General features: G+C 50.5%; 1 protein-coding gene across 2 annotated transcripts in view; it reads left to right on the top strand.

Annotated features, from left to right (window-relative positions):
• LOC140740469 (calretinin-like) overlaps positions 1–19,328 on the top strand; it is a 455,595-nt gene that overhangs the window by 358,170 nt on the left and 78,097 nt on the right. For both annotated transcript variants that reach the window (XM_073069645.1, XM_073069646.1), the window contains exon 5: positions 3,126–3,182. In XM_073069645.1, coding sequence (XP_072925746.1) covers positions 3,126–3,182 — 57 coding nt within the window. The remainder of the gene's footprint in view (positions 1–3,125; positions 3,183–19,328) is intronic.

Here is a 19,328-nt window from a genome sequence, read left to right as displayed (position 1 = left end):
CTACCTGATGTCCCTCAGAACGTCGTACATCTCAGGTCTACCTGATGTCCCTCAGAACGTCGTACATCTCAGGTCTACGTGATGTCCCTCAGAACGTCGTACATCTCAGGTCTACCTGATGTCCCTCAGAACGTCATACATCTCAGGTCTACCTGATGCCCCTCTAAACGTCGTACATCTCAGGTCTGCCTGATGTCCCTCAAAACATCATACATCTCAGGTCTACCTGATGTCCCTCAGATCATCGTACATCTCAGGTCTGCCTGATGTCCCTCAGAACATCGTACATCTCAGGTCTACCTGATGTCCCTCAGAACATCGTACATCTCAGGTCTGCCTGATGTCCCTCAGAACGTCGTACATCTCAGGTCTACCTGATGTCCCTCAAAACATCGTACATCTCAGGTCTACCTGATGTCCCTCTAAATGTCATACATCTCAGGTCTGCCTGATGTCCCTCAGAATGTCGTACATCTCAGGTCTACCTGATGTCCCTCTAAACGTCGTACATCTCAGGTCTGCCTGATGTCCCTCAGAACGTCGTACATCTCAGGTCTACCTGATGTCCCTCAGAACATCGTACATCTCAGGTCTACCTGATGTCCCTCGAAACGTCGTACATCTCAGGTCTACCTGATGTCCCTCAGAACATCGTACATCTCAGGTCTACCTGATGTCCCTCAGAACGTCGTACATCTCAGGTCTACCTGATGTCCCTCAGAACATCGTACATCTCAGGTCTACCTGATGTCCCTCAGAACGTCGTCCATCTCAGGTCTACCTGATGTCCCCTGAAACATCGTCCATCTCAGTTCTACCTGATGTCCCTCAGAACATCGTACATCTCAGGTCTACCCGATGTCCCTCAAAACATCGTACATCTCAGGTCTACCTGATGTCCCTCGCAACGTCGTACATCTCAGGTCTACCTGATGTCCCTCGAAACGTCGTACATCTCAGGTCTACCTGATGTCCCTCCGAACGTCGTACATCTCAGATCTACCCGATGTCCCCTGAAACATCGTCCATCTCAGGTCTACCCGATGTCCCCTGAAACATCGTCCATCTCAGGTCTACCCGATGTCCCTCAAAACATCGTACATCTCAGCTCTACCTGATGTCCCTCAAAACATCGTACATCTCAGGTCTACCTGATGTCCCTCAAAACATCGTACATCTCAGGTCTACCTGATGTCCCTCAAAACATCGTACATCTCAGGTCTACCTGATGTCCCTCAGATCATCGTACATCTCAGGTCTACCTGATGTCCCTCAAAACATCGTACATCTCAGGTCTACCTGATGTCCCTCAGATCATCGTACATCTCAGGTCTACCCGATGTCCCTCAAAACATCGTACATCTCAGGTCTACCTGATGTCCCTCAGAACGTCGTACATCTCAGGTCTACCTGATGTCCCTCAGAACGTCGTACATCTCAGGTCTACCTGATGTCCCTCAGAACGTCGTACATCTCAGGTCTACCTGATGTCCCTCAGATCATCGTACATCTCAGGTCTACCTGATGTCCCTCAGAACGTCATACATCTCAGGTCTACCTGATGTCCCTCAGAACATCGTACATCTCAGGTCTACCTGATGTCCCTCAAAACATCGTACATCTCAGGTCTACCTGATGTCCCTCAAAACATCGTACATCTCAGGTCTACCTGATGTCCCTCAGAACATCGTACATCTCAGGTCTACCTGATGTCCCTCAGAACGTCGTACATCTCAGGTCTACCTGATGTCCCTCAGAACATCGTACATCTCAGGTCTACCTGATGTCCCTCAGAACGTCGTCCATCTCAGGTCTACCTGATGTCCCCTGAAACATCGTCCATCTCAGTTCTACCTGATGTCCCTCAGAACATCGTACATCTCAGGTCTACCCGATGTCCCTCAAAACATCGTACATCTCAGGTCTACCTGATGTCCCCTGAAACATCATACATCTCAGGTCTACCTGATGTCCCTCGAAACATCGTCCATCTCAGGTCTACCTGATGTCCCTCGAAACATCGTCCATCTCAGGTCTACCTGATGTCCCTCTAAACATCGTACATCTCAGGTCTACCTGATATCCCTCAGAACATCGTACATCTCAGGTCTACCTGATATCCCTCAGAACGTCGTACATCTCAGGTGTACCTGTATGTCCCTCAGAACATCGTACATCTCAGGTCTACCTGATGTCCCTCAGAACGTCGTACATCTCAGGTCTACCTGATGTCCCTCAAAACATCGTACATCTCAGGTCTACCTGATGTCCCTCAGAACGTCGTACATCTCAGGTCTACCTGATGTCCCTCAGAACGTCGTACATCTCAGGTCTACCTGATGTCCCTCGAAACATTGTACATCTCAGGTCTACCTGATGTCCCTCTAAACGTCGTACATCTCAGGTGTGACCCCTAACTTGAACAGCTCCAGGAAGAACAAACAAGAGCCTGTCCAGTCTCTTCCTCGTAACAAAGACGCTGCATTCCTGGTGAATCTGCTCTGCAGCCACTACCAAACTATCACATTCTGTCACGCTCTGATCATTTTCCTCAATCAGAGAACTTGTTTTCAGAATTTTAAGTTAAGCTTGTCTCCTTGTTACACAGCACACTCCAGGAAATCCTGCTTCCTGCTTTAGTTTGCCTTCGCCCAGTCACGTACAACAGCAAGAAAGCATCAAATACGTTCTGTCAATTTGTCCTCCGAGTTATTTCTAGTGAGTTGAAGATTACAATTCCCTCTGGTTATTGCATTATCTCTACTGCATGCTTTATGCTTCGATTGGTAATATTGCTGTAACGATGGCCGTAAACTGCTCTCACGGTGGTTTATTTTATCCCTTGTCTTCTCTTAATGCCACCTGGGCTAAACTATCACTGCTCTTCCGGCACGCTTTCTACTCCGAAGGCAGAGGGGTGCCGTCAAATGGATCATCATTGGTTTGAAAAGGCCCGTGTTAAAAGCTCATGGGATTAAAATTAATGGCTTAACTGAAAGAAGTGTTAACTCTGAAGTGAAGGCCCATAATTCCCTGGGAGAAAACGGTACAAGTTTCTGTCACTGTGTAATCCTACCTGCACAGTGTCGAGTGAGCTCAAGTTGTTTCTCTTTTTTGTTTCACAGACCTGGAGGAAGTACGACGCAGACTGCAGTGGCTATATCGAAGCAAATGAGCTGAAGGTGCCTGTGTTTTCCTTTCAGTTTGTCTGAGCCACTCTGAATTATGTGGCCAGTATTCCATAAATCGCATCAGAACAGAGGTGGTGCTTGCTGTTTTGAAGGACTGGGTGAGATTGGGTGGCCTGGAGAGAATATACTGACTGGTACTTGGTAAGGTGGCCACTAACTGCTCATGTCAGTGAGATGGTCACAGGAGGGCTTAGTCATGTCTGATTCCTTGGAACAGGAGATAATTTCCAGAGTGGAACTTTTCCTAACATAGTCCCGGACAGAAATTCTCAGTGAAGGGGTCCTGGGCTGGATTCCTTGGTGGGATTGGCAAGTACGTCCGAAGCTGGGTTCTTCATCGAGACTGTTCAAGGGTGGGTCTCTCACTAAGTGCCGTGATTCTCTCGGGCTTGAACTCTCAGTGAGATTATCCTGGCTGTTAATGCTGAGTCAGATTCACTTTGAGATGGTCCTGGCCTGAGGTTCCCGTTTGAGTTTAACCAAGCCTGATTTTGTGTCTGACACAAGATTTCTTAATCACAATGTCTTACATTGGGTCCCCGCTGCTCTTCCCTCTGGAAAATTTCCAGTCTTACACTGGGCCCCCGCTGCTCTTCCCTCTGGAAATTTTCCCGTCTTACACTCCCCCCCTCCCCGCTGCTCTTCCCTCTGGAAATTTTCCCGTCTTACACTGCCCCCCCCCCCCCCGCTGCTCTTCCCCCTGGAAAATTTCCCGTCTTACACTGCCCCCCCCCCGCTGCTCTATCCTCTGGAAAATTTCCCGTCTTACACTCCCCCCCCCCCCCCACTGCTCTTCCCTCTGGAAAATTTCCCGTCTTACACTCCCCCGCCCCCGCTGCTCTTCCCTCTGGAAAATTTCCAGTCTTACACTGGGTCCCCGCTGCTCTTCCCTCTGGAAAATTTCCAGTCTTACACTGGGTCCCCGCTGCTCTTCCCTCTGGAAATTTTCCAGTCTTACACTGGGCCCCCCCCGCCCCCGCTGCTCTTCCCTCTGGAAAATTTCCAGTCTTGCACTGCCCCCCCCCCCCGCTGCTCTTCCCTCTGGAAAATTTCCCGTCTTACACTCCCCCGCCCCCGCTGCTCTTCCCTCTGGAAAATTTCCAGTCTTACACTGGGTCCCCGCTGCTCTTCCCTCTGGAAATTTTCCAGTCTTACACTGGGCCCCCCCCGCCCCCGCTGCTCTTCCCTCTGGAAAATTTCCAGTCTTGCACTGCCCCCCCCCCCCGCTGCTCTTCCCTCTGGAAATTTTCCAGTCTTACACTGGGTCCCCCCGCCCCCGCTGCTCTTCCCTCTGGAAAATTTCCAGTCTTACACTGGGTCCCCGCTGCTCTTCCCTCTGGAAATTTTCCCGTCTTACACTCCCCCCCTCCCCGCTGCTCTTCCCTCTGGAAAATTTCCCGTCTTACACTGCCCCCCCTCCCCGCTGCTCTTCCCTCTGGAAATTTTCCAGTCTTACACTGGGCCCCCCCCGCCCCCGCTGCTCTTCCCTCTGGAAAATTTCCAGTCTTACACTGCCCCCGCCCCCGCTGCTCTTCCCTCTGGAAAATTTCCAGTCTTACACTGGGTCCCCGCTGCTCTTCCCTCTGGAAATTTTCCAGTCTTACACTGGGCCCCCCCGCCCCCGCTGCTCTTCCCTCTGGAAATTTTCCAGTCTTACACTGCCCCCCCCCCCGCTGCTCTTCCCTCTGGAAAATTTCCCGTCTTACACTCCCCCGCCCCCGCTGCTCTTCCCTCTGGAAAATTTCCAGTCTTACACTGGGTCCCCGCTGCTCTTCCCTCTGGAAATTTTCCCGTCTTACACTCCCCCCCTCCCCGCTGCTCTTCCCTCTGGAAATTTTCCAGTCTTACACTGGGCCCCCCCGCCCCCGCTGCTCTTCCCCCTGGAAATTTTCCCGTCTTACACTCCCCCCCCCCGCTGCTCTTCCCTCTGGAAAATTTCCAGTCTTACACTGCCCCCCCCCACTGCTCTTCCCCCTGGAAATTTTCCAGTCTTACACTGCCCCCCCCCGCTGCTCTTCCCTCTGGAAAATTTCCAGTCTTACACTGCCCCCCCCCCACTGCTCTTCCCTCTGGAAAATTTCCAGTCTTACACTGCCCCCCCCCCGCTGCTCTTCCCTCTGGAAAATTTCCAGTCTTACACTGCCCCCCCCCACTGCTCTTCCCTCTGGAAAATTTCCAGTCTTACACTGCCCCCCCCCACTGCTCTTCCCCCTGGAAATTTTCCAGTCTTACACTGGGCCCCCCCGCCCCCGCTGCTCTTCCCTCTGGAAAATTTCCAGTCTTACACTGCCCCCCCCGCTGCTCTTCCCTCTGGAAAATTTCCAGTCTTACACTGCCCCCCCCGCTGCTCTTCCCTCTGGAAATTTTCCAGTCTTACACTGCCCCCCCCGCTGCTCTTCCCTCTGGAAATTTTCCAGTCTTACACTGCCCCCCCCCGCTGCTCTTCCCTCTGGAAATTTTCCAGTCTTACACTGCCCCCCCCCCCCACTGCTCTTCCCTCTGGAAAATTTCCAGTCTTACACTGGCCCCCTGCTGCTCTTCCCTCTGGAAATTTTCCAGTCTTACACTGCCCCCCCCCGCTGCTCTTCCCTCTGGAAATTTTCCAGTCTTACACTGCCCCCCCCCCGCTGCTCTTCCCTCTGGAAATTTTCCAGTCTTACACTGCCCCCCCCCCGCTGTTCTTCCCCCTGGAAAATTTCCAGTCTTACACTGCCCCCCCCCCCCCCCACTGCTCTTCCCTCTGGAAATTTTCCATCAGTTTCCCTGTGTTAAGTTTGCACACTCTCCTGTATCTGGTTTCTCCTGGGTGCTCTGGTTTCCACCCAGATCCCAAAGATGTGCTAGTTTATGTATTAATATGTTAATAGGATGCTGTTGATTTTGCCTGAGTTTGGGTAAATGGTCAAAAAGTTTGGCGAGAGGGAGAGAGTGGTGGCCGAGGAATCAGAGAGAGCACTGGACTGATGGAATTGCCCTGCTAGGACCAGCATGAAGCTGATGGAACAATGCCCTCCTTCACTGCCATAACAGAGATATACTCATACATCTTGCAGACCGGATTTTTGATTGGAAAATCCCACTCAGGGTTTTTAAGATTTGCCTGAGACTGAATTTCTTTGTCCAATTATTCAGACTTGATTAGACCATAAGACCATAAGACATCGGAGCAGAATTAGGCCATTCAGCCCATCGAGTCTTCTCCGCCATTCCATCATGGCTGATCCTGAATCCCACTCAACCCCATACACCTGCCTTCTTGCCGTATCCTATGGTGCCCTGACCAATCAGGAAACTATCAACTTCCGCCTTAAATATTCCCACGGACTTGGCCTCCACCGCACTCTGTCGCAGAGCATTCCACAGATTCACCACTCTCTGGCTGAAAAAGATTCCTCCTTACCTTTGTTCTAAAAGGGTTGCCCATCGATTTTGAGGCTGTGCCCTCTCATTCTAGATACCCTCACCATAGGAAACATCCTCTCTACATCCACCTTATCTAATCTCAATGAGATCCCCTCGCATTCTTCTAAATTTCAGTGAATACAGGCCCAAAGCTGCCAAACACTCCTCATATGTCAACACTTCCATTCCTGAAGTCATCCTCACGAATCTCCTCAGGACTCTGTCCAATGATTTGTTGATGGAATTGTCTGGTTGGTTTCATTGTGTGTTTGCCACAGACTGCTCTCCTTGGTGATACTGCTCAGAACAGACTTCCTGTTGGGCTTCCACCCAGCGTGGGTCTCTGCCTGACGGAGACCCATTTTGGATTTATTGACAAGGTTGCAAGAGACTGGAATTCATGATGAGGTTTTCCAGGCTGAAATTCTCAGTGTCTTTATTCCAGTCAGTAATTAGAACCATTTCACCAGGAAGATGGCAGAGTTGGTCATCGAAACATCGCTTATAATCGATCCTAACCCTGACTGGAAGCCCGAGGAGAGTTTATTCGTCACTAGATTTAACTTTATAAGAAGTGATGCCACAGCTGTCGAGCATTCAGATGTAGCCTGTGATTGCCACTTTGCTCCTGAGCTGCCTTTCCAGAGATTGTACCCCAACCTCCTGTAACTTCCTTAAACCCCTGGTTTAGAGCGATAGATACCAAACGCAGATGTGCTCAGAGAGGCACCTTGCAGAATCGGTAGATGTTGTGCACTTGGATTTTCAGAAGCCCTTTGACAGGGTGCCACACATGAGGCTGCAAGCCCCTGGTATCACAGGAAAGATTCTAGCCTGGATAAAGCAGTGGCTGATCAGCAGGAGGCAAAGAGTGGGGATAAAGGGAGCCTTTTTGTGGTTGGCTGCTGGTGACGAGTGATGTTCCACAGGGCTGTGTGTTGGGACCAATGCTTATTACGTTACATGTCAATGATTTGGATGATGCAATTGATTACTTTGTTCCAAAGTTTACAGATGTTATGAAGATAGAAAGTGTATGGTCATGTACTTTGGAGGAAGAAATGAAAGAGTTGACTATTTTCTAAATGGAGAGAAAATACCGAAAACCGAAAAATAAGGGACTTAGAGTCATTGTGTAGGATTCCCGAAGGGTTAATTTGCGGGTGAGTCTTGTGAGGAAGGCAAATGTGATGTTAGCATTCATTTCGAAAGACTTTATAAAGCACTGGTGAGGCCTCGTCTGGAGAACTGTGAGCAGTTTTGGGCCCCTTATCTTAGAAATGATGTACTGACACTGGAGAGGGTTCAAAGGAAGTTCACAAAAATGATTCCAGCATTGAATGGCTTGTAATGTGAAGAGTGTTTGATGATTCACTAGAATTCGGAAAACTGAGGGGTGACCTCATTAAAACCTAGCAAATGTATGCCTGCTTATCATGGATGAATGCCTCACAGACTGTCCTCAGCCAGCTTGATTCCATTCACAGAAAGGCTCTCAGGATTATAGGTGTAGATGAAGCCACAGCTCGTGAGAAGCTAGCCATCAGTAGCTTACACCACAGACGACAGGTGGCTGCAGCTACTGTGCTATACAAAATGCACACCAGCCACAGCCCTACAGACCTTCACGCCATGCTGCCTTCATCTTACGAGAGACGGCGCACCACACGATCAAGTTCATCTATGCCTGCTCATGCTGTTTCTGTGCCTGATGCCAGAACCTACACACTGGACAGAAGCTTCCTTCACTGTGCTATCAGAATTTGGAACAGCCTTCCAGATGCTGTGGTTGGAAACATCTGAGACGATGGGGTCCAAGCCTTCAAGAGTCGAGTGAACAAACACCTATCATCTCTGGGAGGGAAGTCACAAACTTCTTCATAAGCTATCATGAAGGGGACCAGGATGGCAATGCTTGGTTATGGGCAGGTAGGGTTAATACCTGACTTTCAAAAGCACTTGTGAGTTATGTTCCAGCTGGACTTAGTCCTTAAACTGCTGGAGAACAGTGCGGAAAGATCAGGTGCTGTTTTCTCCCGGTAGGGATTAGTTTTCAGTTCCAAGTGCTCCTGTCACATTTTGTCACCCTGTAACCTTACCCTTCAATCTCTCTGAATTATGGAGGACGGCATGTGTATAAATGTCTCTCTCCATCATGATCATCATGACTCCAGTATCTCTACTATTTTTTAAAGTTTCTTTATTGTACGTATGATTTTTTGTGTTCTATCGCTGAGCAGCAGCGACCCATCTGATTGGCCTATCAGAGTTCTCTTTGGGAACTAGTTGATCAGCCTTTCTGATCTGGCTATTGCTCACCATTCCACTTAATTAAAAAACATGTAAGGTTACGGGGAGAAGGCGGCTGGAGAATAGGGTTAAGAGGGAAATGGATCAGCCATGATAAAATTGCAGAGCAGACTCGATGGGCCAAATGGCCTAATTCTGCAACTTAGTCTGCATTTTCGAGTCGGGCAGTGACTGACCCCGGGCAATCTATCGCCTGGTGCAGACGCCCTCCAGCTGACCACCCTGTCTGGAAAAGCATCCACACCAAGCACTCTGACTGTCACAGTCCCCACTCCCGGAGGCTCCAGACAGGGTCTGTCCCTGGAATGTTTCCCACCACCCACGCCAAACGTTTCCCTTTGTCTGCCCCGGGCAAACGACATTTATACACATGCTGTCCTCCATAATTCAGAGAGATTGAAGGGAAACGTCGCCTGCTGCAGACACACTCCAGGTGAGCTCCCCTTCTGGAAAAGCATCTTCCCCATGCACTCTATCACAGTCCCCACTCCCGGAGGCTCCAGACAGGGTCTGTCCCTGCAACGTTTCCGGTTGTGGCTGCGATCTGCATCATGTCTGCCCCCGGGCAAACGGGATCCCTGTCCACTGGGGAGAGCCAGCACCGATAAGTGAGAGTGCGTCTGTGTGCGTACAACAGTGACTGGGATTGCCGAGCCTCCTGTCCACACTTCATCCACACGGAGAGTGAAATCCCCTCCCGTTTCTCTCTGACCTGCCCAGGTGCCCAGTGTGGGGCACCACACGGAGAGTGAAATCCCCTCCCGTTTCTCTCTGACCTGCCCACGGTGCCCAGTGTGGGGCACCACACGGAGAGTGAAATCCCCTCCCGTTTCTCTCTGACCTGCCCAGGTGCCCAGTGTGGGGCATCCACACGGAGAGTGAAATCCCCTCCCGTTTCTCTCTGACCTGCCCAGGTGCCCAGTGTGGGGCATCCACACGGAGAGTGAAATCCCCTCCCGTTTCTCTCTGACCTGCCCAGGTGCCCAGTGTGGGGCACCACACGGAGAGTGAAATCCCCTCCCGTTTCTCTCTGACCTGCCCACGGTGCCCAGTGTGGGGCACCACACGGAGAGTGAAATCCCCTCCCGTTTCTCTCTGACCTGCCCAGGTGCCCAGTGTGGGGCACCACACGGAGAGTGAAATCCCCTCCCGTTTCTCTCTGACCTGCCCAGGTGCCCAGTGTGGGGCACCACACGGAGAGTGAAATCCCCTCCCGTTTCTCTCTGACCTGCCCAGGTGCCCAGTGTGGGGCACCACACGGAGAGTGAAATCCCCTCCCGTTTCTCTCTGACCTGCCCAGGTGCCCAGTGTGGGGCACCACACGGAGAGTGAAATCCCCTCCCGTTTCTCTCTGACCTGCCCAGGTGCCCAGTGTGGGGCACCACACGGAGAGTGAAATCCCCTCCCGTTTCTCTCTGACCTGCCCAGGTGCCCAGTGTGGGGCATCCACACGGAGAGTGAAATCCCCTCCCGTTTCTCTCTGACCTGCCCAGGTGCCCAGTGTGGTGCACCACACGGAGAGTGAAATCCCCTCCCGTTTCTCTCTGACCTGCCCAGGTGCCCAGTGTGGGGCATCCACACGGAGAGTGAAATCCCCTCCCGTTTCTCTCTGACCTGCCCAGGTGCCCAGTGTGGGGCACCACACGGAGAGTGAAATCCCCTCCCGTTTCTCTCTGACCTGCCCAGGTGCCCAGTGTGGGGCACCACACGGAGAGTGAAATCCCCTCCCGTTTCTCTCTGACCTGCCCAGGTGCCCCAGTGTGGGGCACCACACGGAGAGTGAAATCCCCTCCCGTTTCTCTCTGACCTGCCCAGGTGCCCAGTGTGGGGCACCACACGGAGAGTGAAATCCCCTCCCGTTTCTCTCTGACCTGCCCAGGTGCCCAGTGTGGGGCACCACACGGAGAGTGAAATCCCCTCCCGTTTCTCTCTGACCTGCCCAGGTGCCCAGTGTGGGGCACCACACGGAGAGTGAAATCCCCTCCCGTTTCTCTCTGACCTGCCCAGGTGCCCAGTGTGGGGCATCCACACGGAGAGTGAAATCCCCTCCCGTTTCTCTCTGACCTGCCCAGGTGCCCAGTGTGGGGCACCACACGGAGAGTGAAATCCCCTCCCGTTTCTCTCTGACCTGCCCAGGTGCCCAGTGTGGGGCACCACACGGAGAGTGAAATCCCCTCCCGTTTCTCTCTGACCTGCCCAGGTGCCCAGTGTGGGGCACCACACGGAGAGTGAAATCCCCTCCCGTTTCTCTCTGACCTGCCCAGGTGCCCAGTGTGGGGCACCACACGGAGAGTGAAATCCCCTCCCGTTTCTCTCTGACCTGCCCAGGTGCCCAGTGTGGGGCACCACACGGAGAGTGAAATCCCCTCCCGTTTCTCTCTGACCTGCCCAGGTGCCCAGTGTGGGGCACCACACGGAGAGTGAAATCCCCTCCCGTTTCTCTCTGACCTGCCCAGGTGCCCAGTGTGGGGCACCACACGGAGAGTGAAATCCCCTCCCGTTTCTCTCTGACCTGCCCAGGTGCCCAGTGTGGGGCACCACACGGAGAGTGAAATCCCCTCCCGTTTCTCTCTGACCTGCCCAGGTGCCCAGTGTGGGGCACCACACGGAGAGTGAAATCCCCTCCCGTTTCTCTCTGACCTGCCCAGGTGCCCAGTGTGGGGCACCACACGGAGAGTGAAATCCCCTCCCGTTTCTCTCTGACCTGCCCAGGTGCCCAGTGTGGGGCATCCACACGGAGAGTGAAATCCCCTCCCGTTTCTCTCCGACCTGCCCAGGTGCCCAGTGTGGGGCATCCACACGGAGAGTGAAATCCCCTCCCGTTTCTCTCTGACCTGCCCAGGTGCCCAGTGTGGGGCACCACACGGAGAGTGAAATCCCCTCCCGTTTCTCTCTGACCTGCCCAGGTGCCCAGTGTGGGGCACCACACGGAGAGTGAAATCCCCTCCCGTTTCTCTCTGACCTGCCCAGGTGCCCAGTGTGGTGCATCCACACGGAGAGTGAAATCCCCTCCCGTTTCTCTCTGACCTGCCCAGGTGCCCAGTGTGGGGCACCACACGGAGAGTGAAATCCCCTCCCGTTTCTCTCTGACCTGCCCAGGTGCCCAGTGTGGGGCACCACACGGAGAGTGAAATCCCCTCCCGTTTCTCTCTGACCTGCCCAGGTGCCCAGTGTGGGGCATCCACACGGAGAGTGAAATCCCCTCCCGTTTCTCTCTGACCTGCCCAGGTGCCCAGTGTGGGGCATCCACACGGAGAGTGAAATCCCCTCCCGTTTCTCTCTGACCTGCCCAGGTGCCCAGTGTGGTGCATCCACACGGAGAGTGAAATCCCCTCCCGTTTCTCTCTGACCTGCCCAGGTGCCCAGTGTGGGGCACCACACGGAGAGTGAAATCCCCTCCCGTTTCTCTCTGACCTGCCCAGGTGCCCAGTGTGGGGCACCACACGGAGAGTGAAATCCCCTCCCGTTTCTCTCTGACCTGCCCAGGTGCCCAGTGTGGGGCATCCACACGGAGAGTGAAATCCCCTCCCGTTTCTCTCTGACCTGCCCAGGTGCCCAGTGTGGGGCATCCACACGGAGAGTGAAATCCCCTCCCGTTTCTCTCTGACCTGCCCAGGTGCCCAGTGTGGGGCACCACACGGAGAGTGAAATCCCCTCCCGTTTCTCTCTGACCTGCCCAGGTGCCCAGTGTGGTGCAGCTGGTGCACAGACAAAGACCAGCTCTCCTGTCCAGCATCCTGCCGTTGTAGATGTGACCCGAGGCTTCCTGCAGCACTCTTCAGAGAGAGCCACCAACTGCCTGAAGCCCCTGTAAGGGGCAGAAATGTGGGTATGTCTCTTTCTAAACCCGCTCCAGAGGTTCTGCGGAGAGTCCTATCCCACGGGTAGAGAGCTGTAACTGGGCCAACTCGGTCAGTCCGTCCACTTGGGGCTGCTCGGTTAGACCATGTTTAGACTATGGTTCACCTGGTTTGCCCTCAAAGATGCAACTGTGGGCCCTGCCAGCAGTGAGTTTTGAGGACATGGGTGACTGAAGACACTGGTGTAAATGCCATAGTTTCCCTGGCGTGGAACTCGTTGCTGAGGACAGAGTGGCTGACTCGAGGCTGCGTGTTCTACATTAAACAGTTACCGAGTCACTTGAAGGCCGGGCCTGTCCCAGGAGTTGCCCGTGCACAGATTTGCAGCAATGAGAGTAATGACGGGGAGATGAGGGCAGAACCCCTCCCTGCCCCGCGTGATTCCACCTGCCTCCTCGTCTGTGTCCCTGTGTGCGTCTAGTAAACAGCAACCAGAAGTAAAGTTTGCCAGGAGCCCTCTGCTCCTGAAACCTTCACACAGTAATTCTCCTGTGCACGAGGAAGAAAGTTGGTGATGGATAATTTCAGCCCCTCCCCCACTTCACAATGCTTAATCCAGTTAGTGTTGATACAAACAGCCCAAGAGGAAATGACAGAGATTTCCAATGCCTTACCTGTTCAAGAAAAACTCCGTATGCAAGGGAAGGGCTCCTGAAGCCATGTATTGACACTTCCCCAGACGTGTTTAGCACTGAATCCACGCCCGTCAGCCGCCAGGTCTCCTCCCCTCTCTCAAAATGCTGGAGAACTCAGTGAGTCAGGCAGCATCTACAAGGGGAAATAAACAGCTGATATTCAGGCCCACACCTCATTTCCTTCAATAGAAGCTGCCTGATATACTGAGGAGTGTGTCTGTCTGTCTGTCTGCCCATCTCTGTGTGTGTCTCTCTGTCTGTGTGTCAGTCTGTCTATCTGTGTGTCTTTTATGTGTCTGCCTATCTGTATGTGTGTGTGTGTATCTATCTGTGTGTGAGTGTGTGTGTATCTATCTGTGTGTGTGTGTATCTGTGAGTGTGTGTGTGTATCTATGTGTGTGTATCTGTGAGTGTGTGTGTGTATCTGTGTGTGTGTGTGTATCTATCTGTGTGTGTGTATCTGTGAGTGTGTGTGTGTCTATCTGTGTGTGTATCTATCTGTGTGTGTGTGTGTGTATCTGTGAGTGTGTGTGTGTATCTGTGTGTGTGTGTATCTATCTGTTGTGTGTGTGTATCTGTGAGTGTGTGTGTATCTGTGTGTGTGTGTGTGTGTGTATCTATCTGTGTGTGTGTGTGTCTATCTGTGAGTGTGAGTGTGTGTGCGTGTGTGTATCTATCTGAGTGTGTGTGTGTGTGCGTGCGTGTGTGTATCTATCTGTGAGTGTGTGTGTATCTGTGAGTGTGTGTATCTGTGTGTGTGTGTGTCTATCTGTGAGTGTGTGTGCGTGTGTGTATCTATCTGAGTGTGTGTGTGTGCGTGCGTGTGTGTGTATCTATCTGTGAGTGTGTGTGTATCTATCTGTGTGTGTGTGCGTGTGTGTATCTATCTGTGAGTGTGTGTGTGTATTTATCTGTGTGTGTGTGTATCTGTGAGTGTGTGTGTGTGCGTGTGTGTGTATCTATCTGTGAGTGTGTGTGTGTACGTGTGTGTGTATCTATCTGTGAGTGTGTGTGTGTACGTGTGTGTGTGTATCTATCTGTGTGTGTGTGTGCGTGTGTGTGTGTATCTGTGAGTGTGTGTGTGTGCGTGTGTGTATCTGTCTGTGAGTGTGTGTGTGTATCTATCTGAGTGTGCGTGTGTGTGTATCTATCTGTGAGTGTGTGTCTGTGTATCTATCTGTGAGTGAGTGTGTGTGTGTGTGTGCATGTGTGTGTGTGTGTGCATGTGTGTGTGTGCGTGTGTGTATCTATCTGTGAGTGTGTGTATGTATCTATCTGAGTGTGTGTGTGTGCGTGTGTGTGTATCTGTGAGTGTGTGTGTGTATCTATCTGAGTGTGTGTGTGTGCGTGTGTGTGTATCTATCTGAGTGTGTGTGTGTGCGTGTGTGTGTATCTATCTGTGAGGGTGTGTGTGTGTATCTATCTGTGAGTGTGTGTGTGCATGTGTGTGTGTGCGTGTGTGTATCTATCTGTGAGTGTGTGTGTGTATCTATCTGAGTGTGTGTGTGCGTGTGTGTGTATCTATCTGTGTGTGTGTGCGTGTGTGTGTGTATCTATCTGTGTGTGTGTGTGTGCGTGTGTGTATCTATCTGTGAGTGTGTGTGTGTGTACGTGTGTGTGTGTATCTATCTGTGAGTGTGTGTGTGTATTTATCTGTGTGTGTGTGTGTGTATCTGTGAGTGTGTGTGTGTGTGTGTGTGTGTGTATCTGTGAGTGTGTGTGTGTGTACGTGTGTGTGTATCTATCTGTGAGTGTGTGTGTGTGTGTGCGTGTGTGTATCTATCTGTGTGTGTGCGTGTGTGTGTGTGTATCTGTGAGTGTGTGTGTGTGTGTGCGTGTGTGTATCTATCTGTGAGTGTGTGTGTATCTATCTGTGAGTGTGTGTGTGTATCTGTGAGTGTGTGTGTATCTATCTGAGTGTGTGTGTGTGTGTGTATCTATCTGTGTGTGTGTGTGCGTGTGTGTATCTATCTGTGAGTGTGTGTGTGTATCTATCTGTGAGTGTGTGTGTATATATATTTATCTGTGTGTGTGTGTGTGTCTGTGAGTGTGTGTGTGTGCGTGTGTGTGTATCTATCTGTGAGTGTGTGTGTGTATGTGTGTGTGTATCTATCTGTGAGTGTGTGTGTATCTATCTGAGTGTGTGTGTGTGCGTGTGTGTGTGTATCTGTGAGTGTGTGTGTGTGTGTGCGTGTGTGTATCTGTGAGTGTGTGTGTATCTATCTGAGTGTGTGTGTGTATCTATCTGTGAGTGTGTGTGTGTGTGTGTGTGCGTGTGTGTATCTATCTGTAAGTGTGTGTGTGTGTGTATCTGAGTGTGTGTGTGTGTACGTGTGTGTGTATCTATCTGTGTGTGTGTGCATGTGTGTGTATCTGTGAGTGTGTGTGTGTGCGTGTGTGTATCTATCTGTGAGTGTGTGTGTGTATCTATCTGAGTGTGCATGTGTGTGTATCTATCTGTGAGTGTGTGTGTGTGTGTATCTATCTGTGAGTGTGTGTGTGTGTGTGTGCATGTGTGTGTGTGCGTGTGTGTATCTATCTGTGAGTGTGTGTGTGTGTATCTATCTGAGTGTGTGTGTGTGTATCTATCTGTGAGTGTGTGTGTGTGTGTGTGTGCGTGTATCTATCTGTAAGTGTGTGTGTGTGTGTATCTGAGTGTGTGTGTGTGTACGTGTGTGTGTATCTATCTGTGTGTGTGTGTGCGTGTGTGTGTATCTGTGAGTGTGTGTGTGTGCGTGTGTGTATCTATCTGTGAGTGTGTGTGTGTATCTATCTGAGTGTGCATGTGTGTGTATCTATCTGTGAGTGTGTGTGTGTGTGTATCTATCTGTGAGTGTGTGTGTGTGTGTGTGCATGTGTGTGTGTGCGTGTGTGTATCTATCTGTGAGTGTGTGTGTGTGTATCTATCTGAGTGTGTGTGTGTGCGTGTGTGTGTATCTGTGAGTGTGTGTGTGTATCTATCTGAGTGTGTGTGTGCGTGTGTGTGTATCTATCTGTGAGTGTGTGTGTGTGTGTATCTATCTGTGAGTGTGTGTGTGTGTATCTATCTGAGTGTGTGTGTGTGCGTGTGTGTGTATCTATCTGTGAGTGTGTGTGTGTATCTATCTGAGTGTGTGTGTGTGCGTGTGTGTGTATCTATCTGTGTGTGTGTGTGTATCTATCTGTGAGTGTGTGTGTGTGTGTGCATGTGTGTGTGTGTGTGTGTATCTATCTGTGAGTGTGTGTGTGTATCTATCTGAGTGTGTGTGTGTGCGTGTGTGTGTATCTATCTGTGAGTGTGTGTGTGTATCTATCTGAGTGTGTGTGTGCGTGTGTGTGTATCTATCTCTGTGTGTGTGCGTGTGTGTGTATCTATCTGTGTGTGTGTGCGTGTGTGTATCTATCTGTGAGTGTGTGTGTGTGTACGTGTGTGTGTGTATCTATCTGTGAGTGTGTGTGTGTATTTATCTGTGTGTGTGTGTGTGTATCTGTGAGTGTGTGTGTGTGCGTGTGTGTGTGTATCTGTGAGTGTGTGTGTGTGTACGTGTGTGTGTATCTATCTGTGAGTGTGTGTGTGTGTGTGCGTGTGTGTATCTATCTGTGTGTGTGCGTGTGTGTGTGTATCTGTGAGTGTGTGTGTGTGTGCGTGTGTGTATCTATCTGTGAGTGTGTGTGTGTATCTATCTGTGAGTGTGTGTGTGTATCTGTGAGTGTGTGTGTATCTATCTGAGTGTGTGTGTGTGTGTATCTATCTGTGTGTGTGTGCGTGTGTGTATCTATCTGTGAGTGTGTGTGTGTATGTATTTATCTGTGTGTGTGTGTCTGTGAGTGTGTGTGTGTGCGTGTGTGTGTATCTATCTGTGAGTGAGTGTGTGTGTGTGTATGTGTGTGTATCTATCTGTGAGTGTGTGTGTATCTATCTGAGTGTGTGTGTGTGCGTGTGTGTGTGTATCTGTGAGTGTGTGTGTGTGTGCGTGTGTGTATCTGTGAGTGTGTGTGTATCTATCTGAGTGTGTGTGTGTGTGTGTATCTATCTGTGAGTGTGTGTGTGTGTGTGTGTGTATCTATCTGTGAGTGTGTGTGTGTGTGTATCTGAGTGTGTGTGTGTGTGCGTGTGTGTGTATCTATCTGTGAGTGTGTGTGTGTATCTGTGAGTGTGTGTGTATCTGAGTGTGTGTGTATCTATCTGTGAGTGTGTGTATCTATCTGTGAGTGTGTGTGTGTGTGTGTATCTGAGTGTGTGTGTGTGTGCGTGTGTGTGTATCTATCTGTGAGTGTGTGTGTGTGTATCTGTGAGTGTGTGTGTATCTGAGTGTGTGTGTATCTATCTGTGAGTGTGTGTATCTATCTGTGAGTGTGTGTGTGTGTATCTGTGAGTTTGTGTGTGTATCTATCTGAGTGTGTGTGTATCTATCTGTGAGTGTGTGTGTGTGTATGTGTGTGTGTGTGCGTGTGTGTGTATCTATCTGTGAGCGTGTGTGTGTGTATCTGTGAGTGTGTGTGTGTATCTATCTGAGTGTGTGTGTATCTATCTGTGAGTGTGTGTGTGTGTATGTGTGTGTGTGTGCGTGTGTGTGTATCTATCTGTGAGTGTGTGTGTGTGTATCTGTGAGTGTGTGTGTGTATCTATCTGAGTGTGTGTGTATCTATCTGTGAGTGTGTGTGTGTGTGTATGTGTGTGTGTATCTATCTGAGTGTGTGTGTGTGTGCGTGTGTGTGTATCTATCTGTGAGTGTGTGTGTGTGTATGTGTGTGTGTATCTATCTGAGTGTGTGTGTGTGTGCGTGTGTGTGTATCTATCTGAGTGTGTGTGTGTGTGCGTGTGTGTGTATCTATCTGTGAGCGTGTGTGTGTGTGTGAGTGTTGCGTCAGATTTCCAGCACCTGCAGAATCTCTTACGTCAATGAAAAACTTACTTGCTGCAGCAACGCAAACACATGGTATCACAAGGAAAATGCAAAATTTTCACAGTTGTTATATGATTGCTGTTATATTGAGTGTTGTTATATTGAAGTGGAGATTAGGGTTTTGCTGATTGGTTCAAGACCGAATGGTTGAAGGGATGTAGTTGTTCTTGAACCTGATTGAACTCCATCTGCCATTTTTCAGCGCATTTTTCCAGCAGAGGGATTTGGACCAGCTGGAAAAATGGGCTGACAAATGGCAGATGGAGTTTAATACAGACAAGTGTGAGGAATTGCACTTTCACAAGATCACAAGACAAAGGAGCAGAAGTAGGCCATTCGGCCCATCGAGTCTGCTCCGCCACTCCACCATGAGCTAAACTATTCTCCCATCTAGTTCCAATTTCCGGCTTTTTCCCCATATCCCTTGATGCCCTGACTAATTAGATACCTATCAATCTCCTCCTTAAACACCCTCAATGATTGGGCCTCCATGGCTGTATGTGGCAACGAATTCCATAAATCCAAGACCCTCTGGCTAGAAAAAATTCTACTCAACTCTGTTTTAAATGGGTGCCCTCTAATTCTAAGACTGTGGCCTCTTGTCCTGGACTCACCCACCAAGGGAAACAGCCTTTCCACATCTACTCTGTCCAACCCTTTCAACATTGGAAATGTTTCTAGGAGATCCCCTCTCATTCTTCTATACTCTAATGAATACAATCCAAGAGCCGTCAAACACTCCTCATATGTTAGCCCCTGCATTCCAGGAATCATCCTCGTAAATCTTCTCTGAACTCTCTCCAACATCAGTACATCCTTTCTAAGATAGGGGGCCCAAAACTGCATACAGTATTCCAAATGGGGTCTCACCAGTGCCCCATAGAGCCTCATCAACACCTCCTTCACTATTCCTCTTGAAAAGAATGCCAACATAGCATTCGCTTTCCTTACTGCTGATCCAACCTGGTGGTTAACCTTTAGAGTATCCTGCACGAGGACCCCCAAGTCCCTTTGCACTTCTGGTTTTTGAATTTTCTCCCCATC

The sequence above is a fragment of the Hemitrygon akajei genome, chromosome 17 (genome assembly GCF_048418815.1).
Source record: "Hemitrygon akajei chromosome 17, sHemAka1.3, whole genome shotgun sequence".
NCBI classification, from domain to species: Eukaryota; Metazoa; Chordata; class Chondrichthyes; order Myliobatiformes; family Dasyatidae; genus Hemitrygon; species Hemitrygon akajei.
The sequence above is the reverse complement of the archived record's forward strand: the minus strand, read 5'-3'. Positions and strand labels throughout refer to the sequence as shown.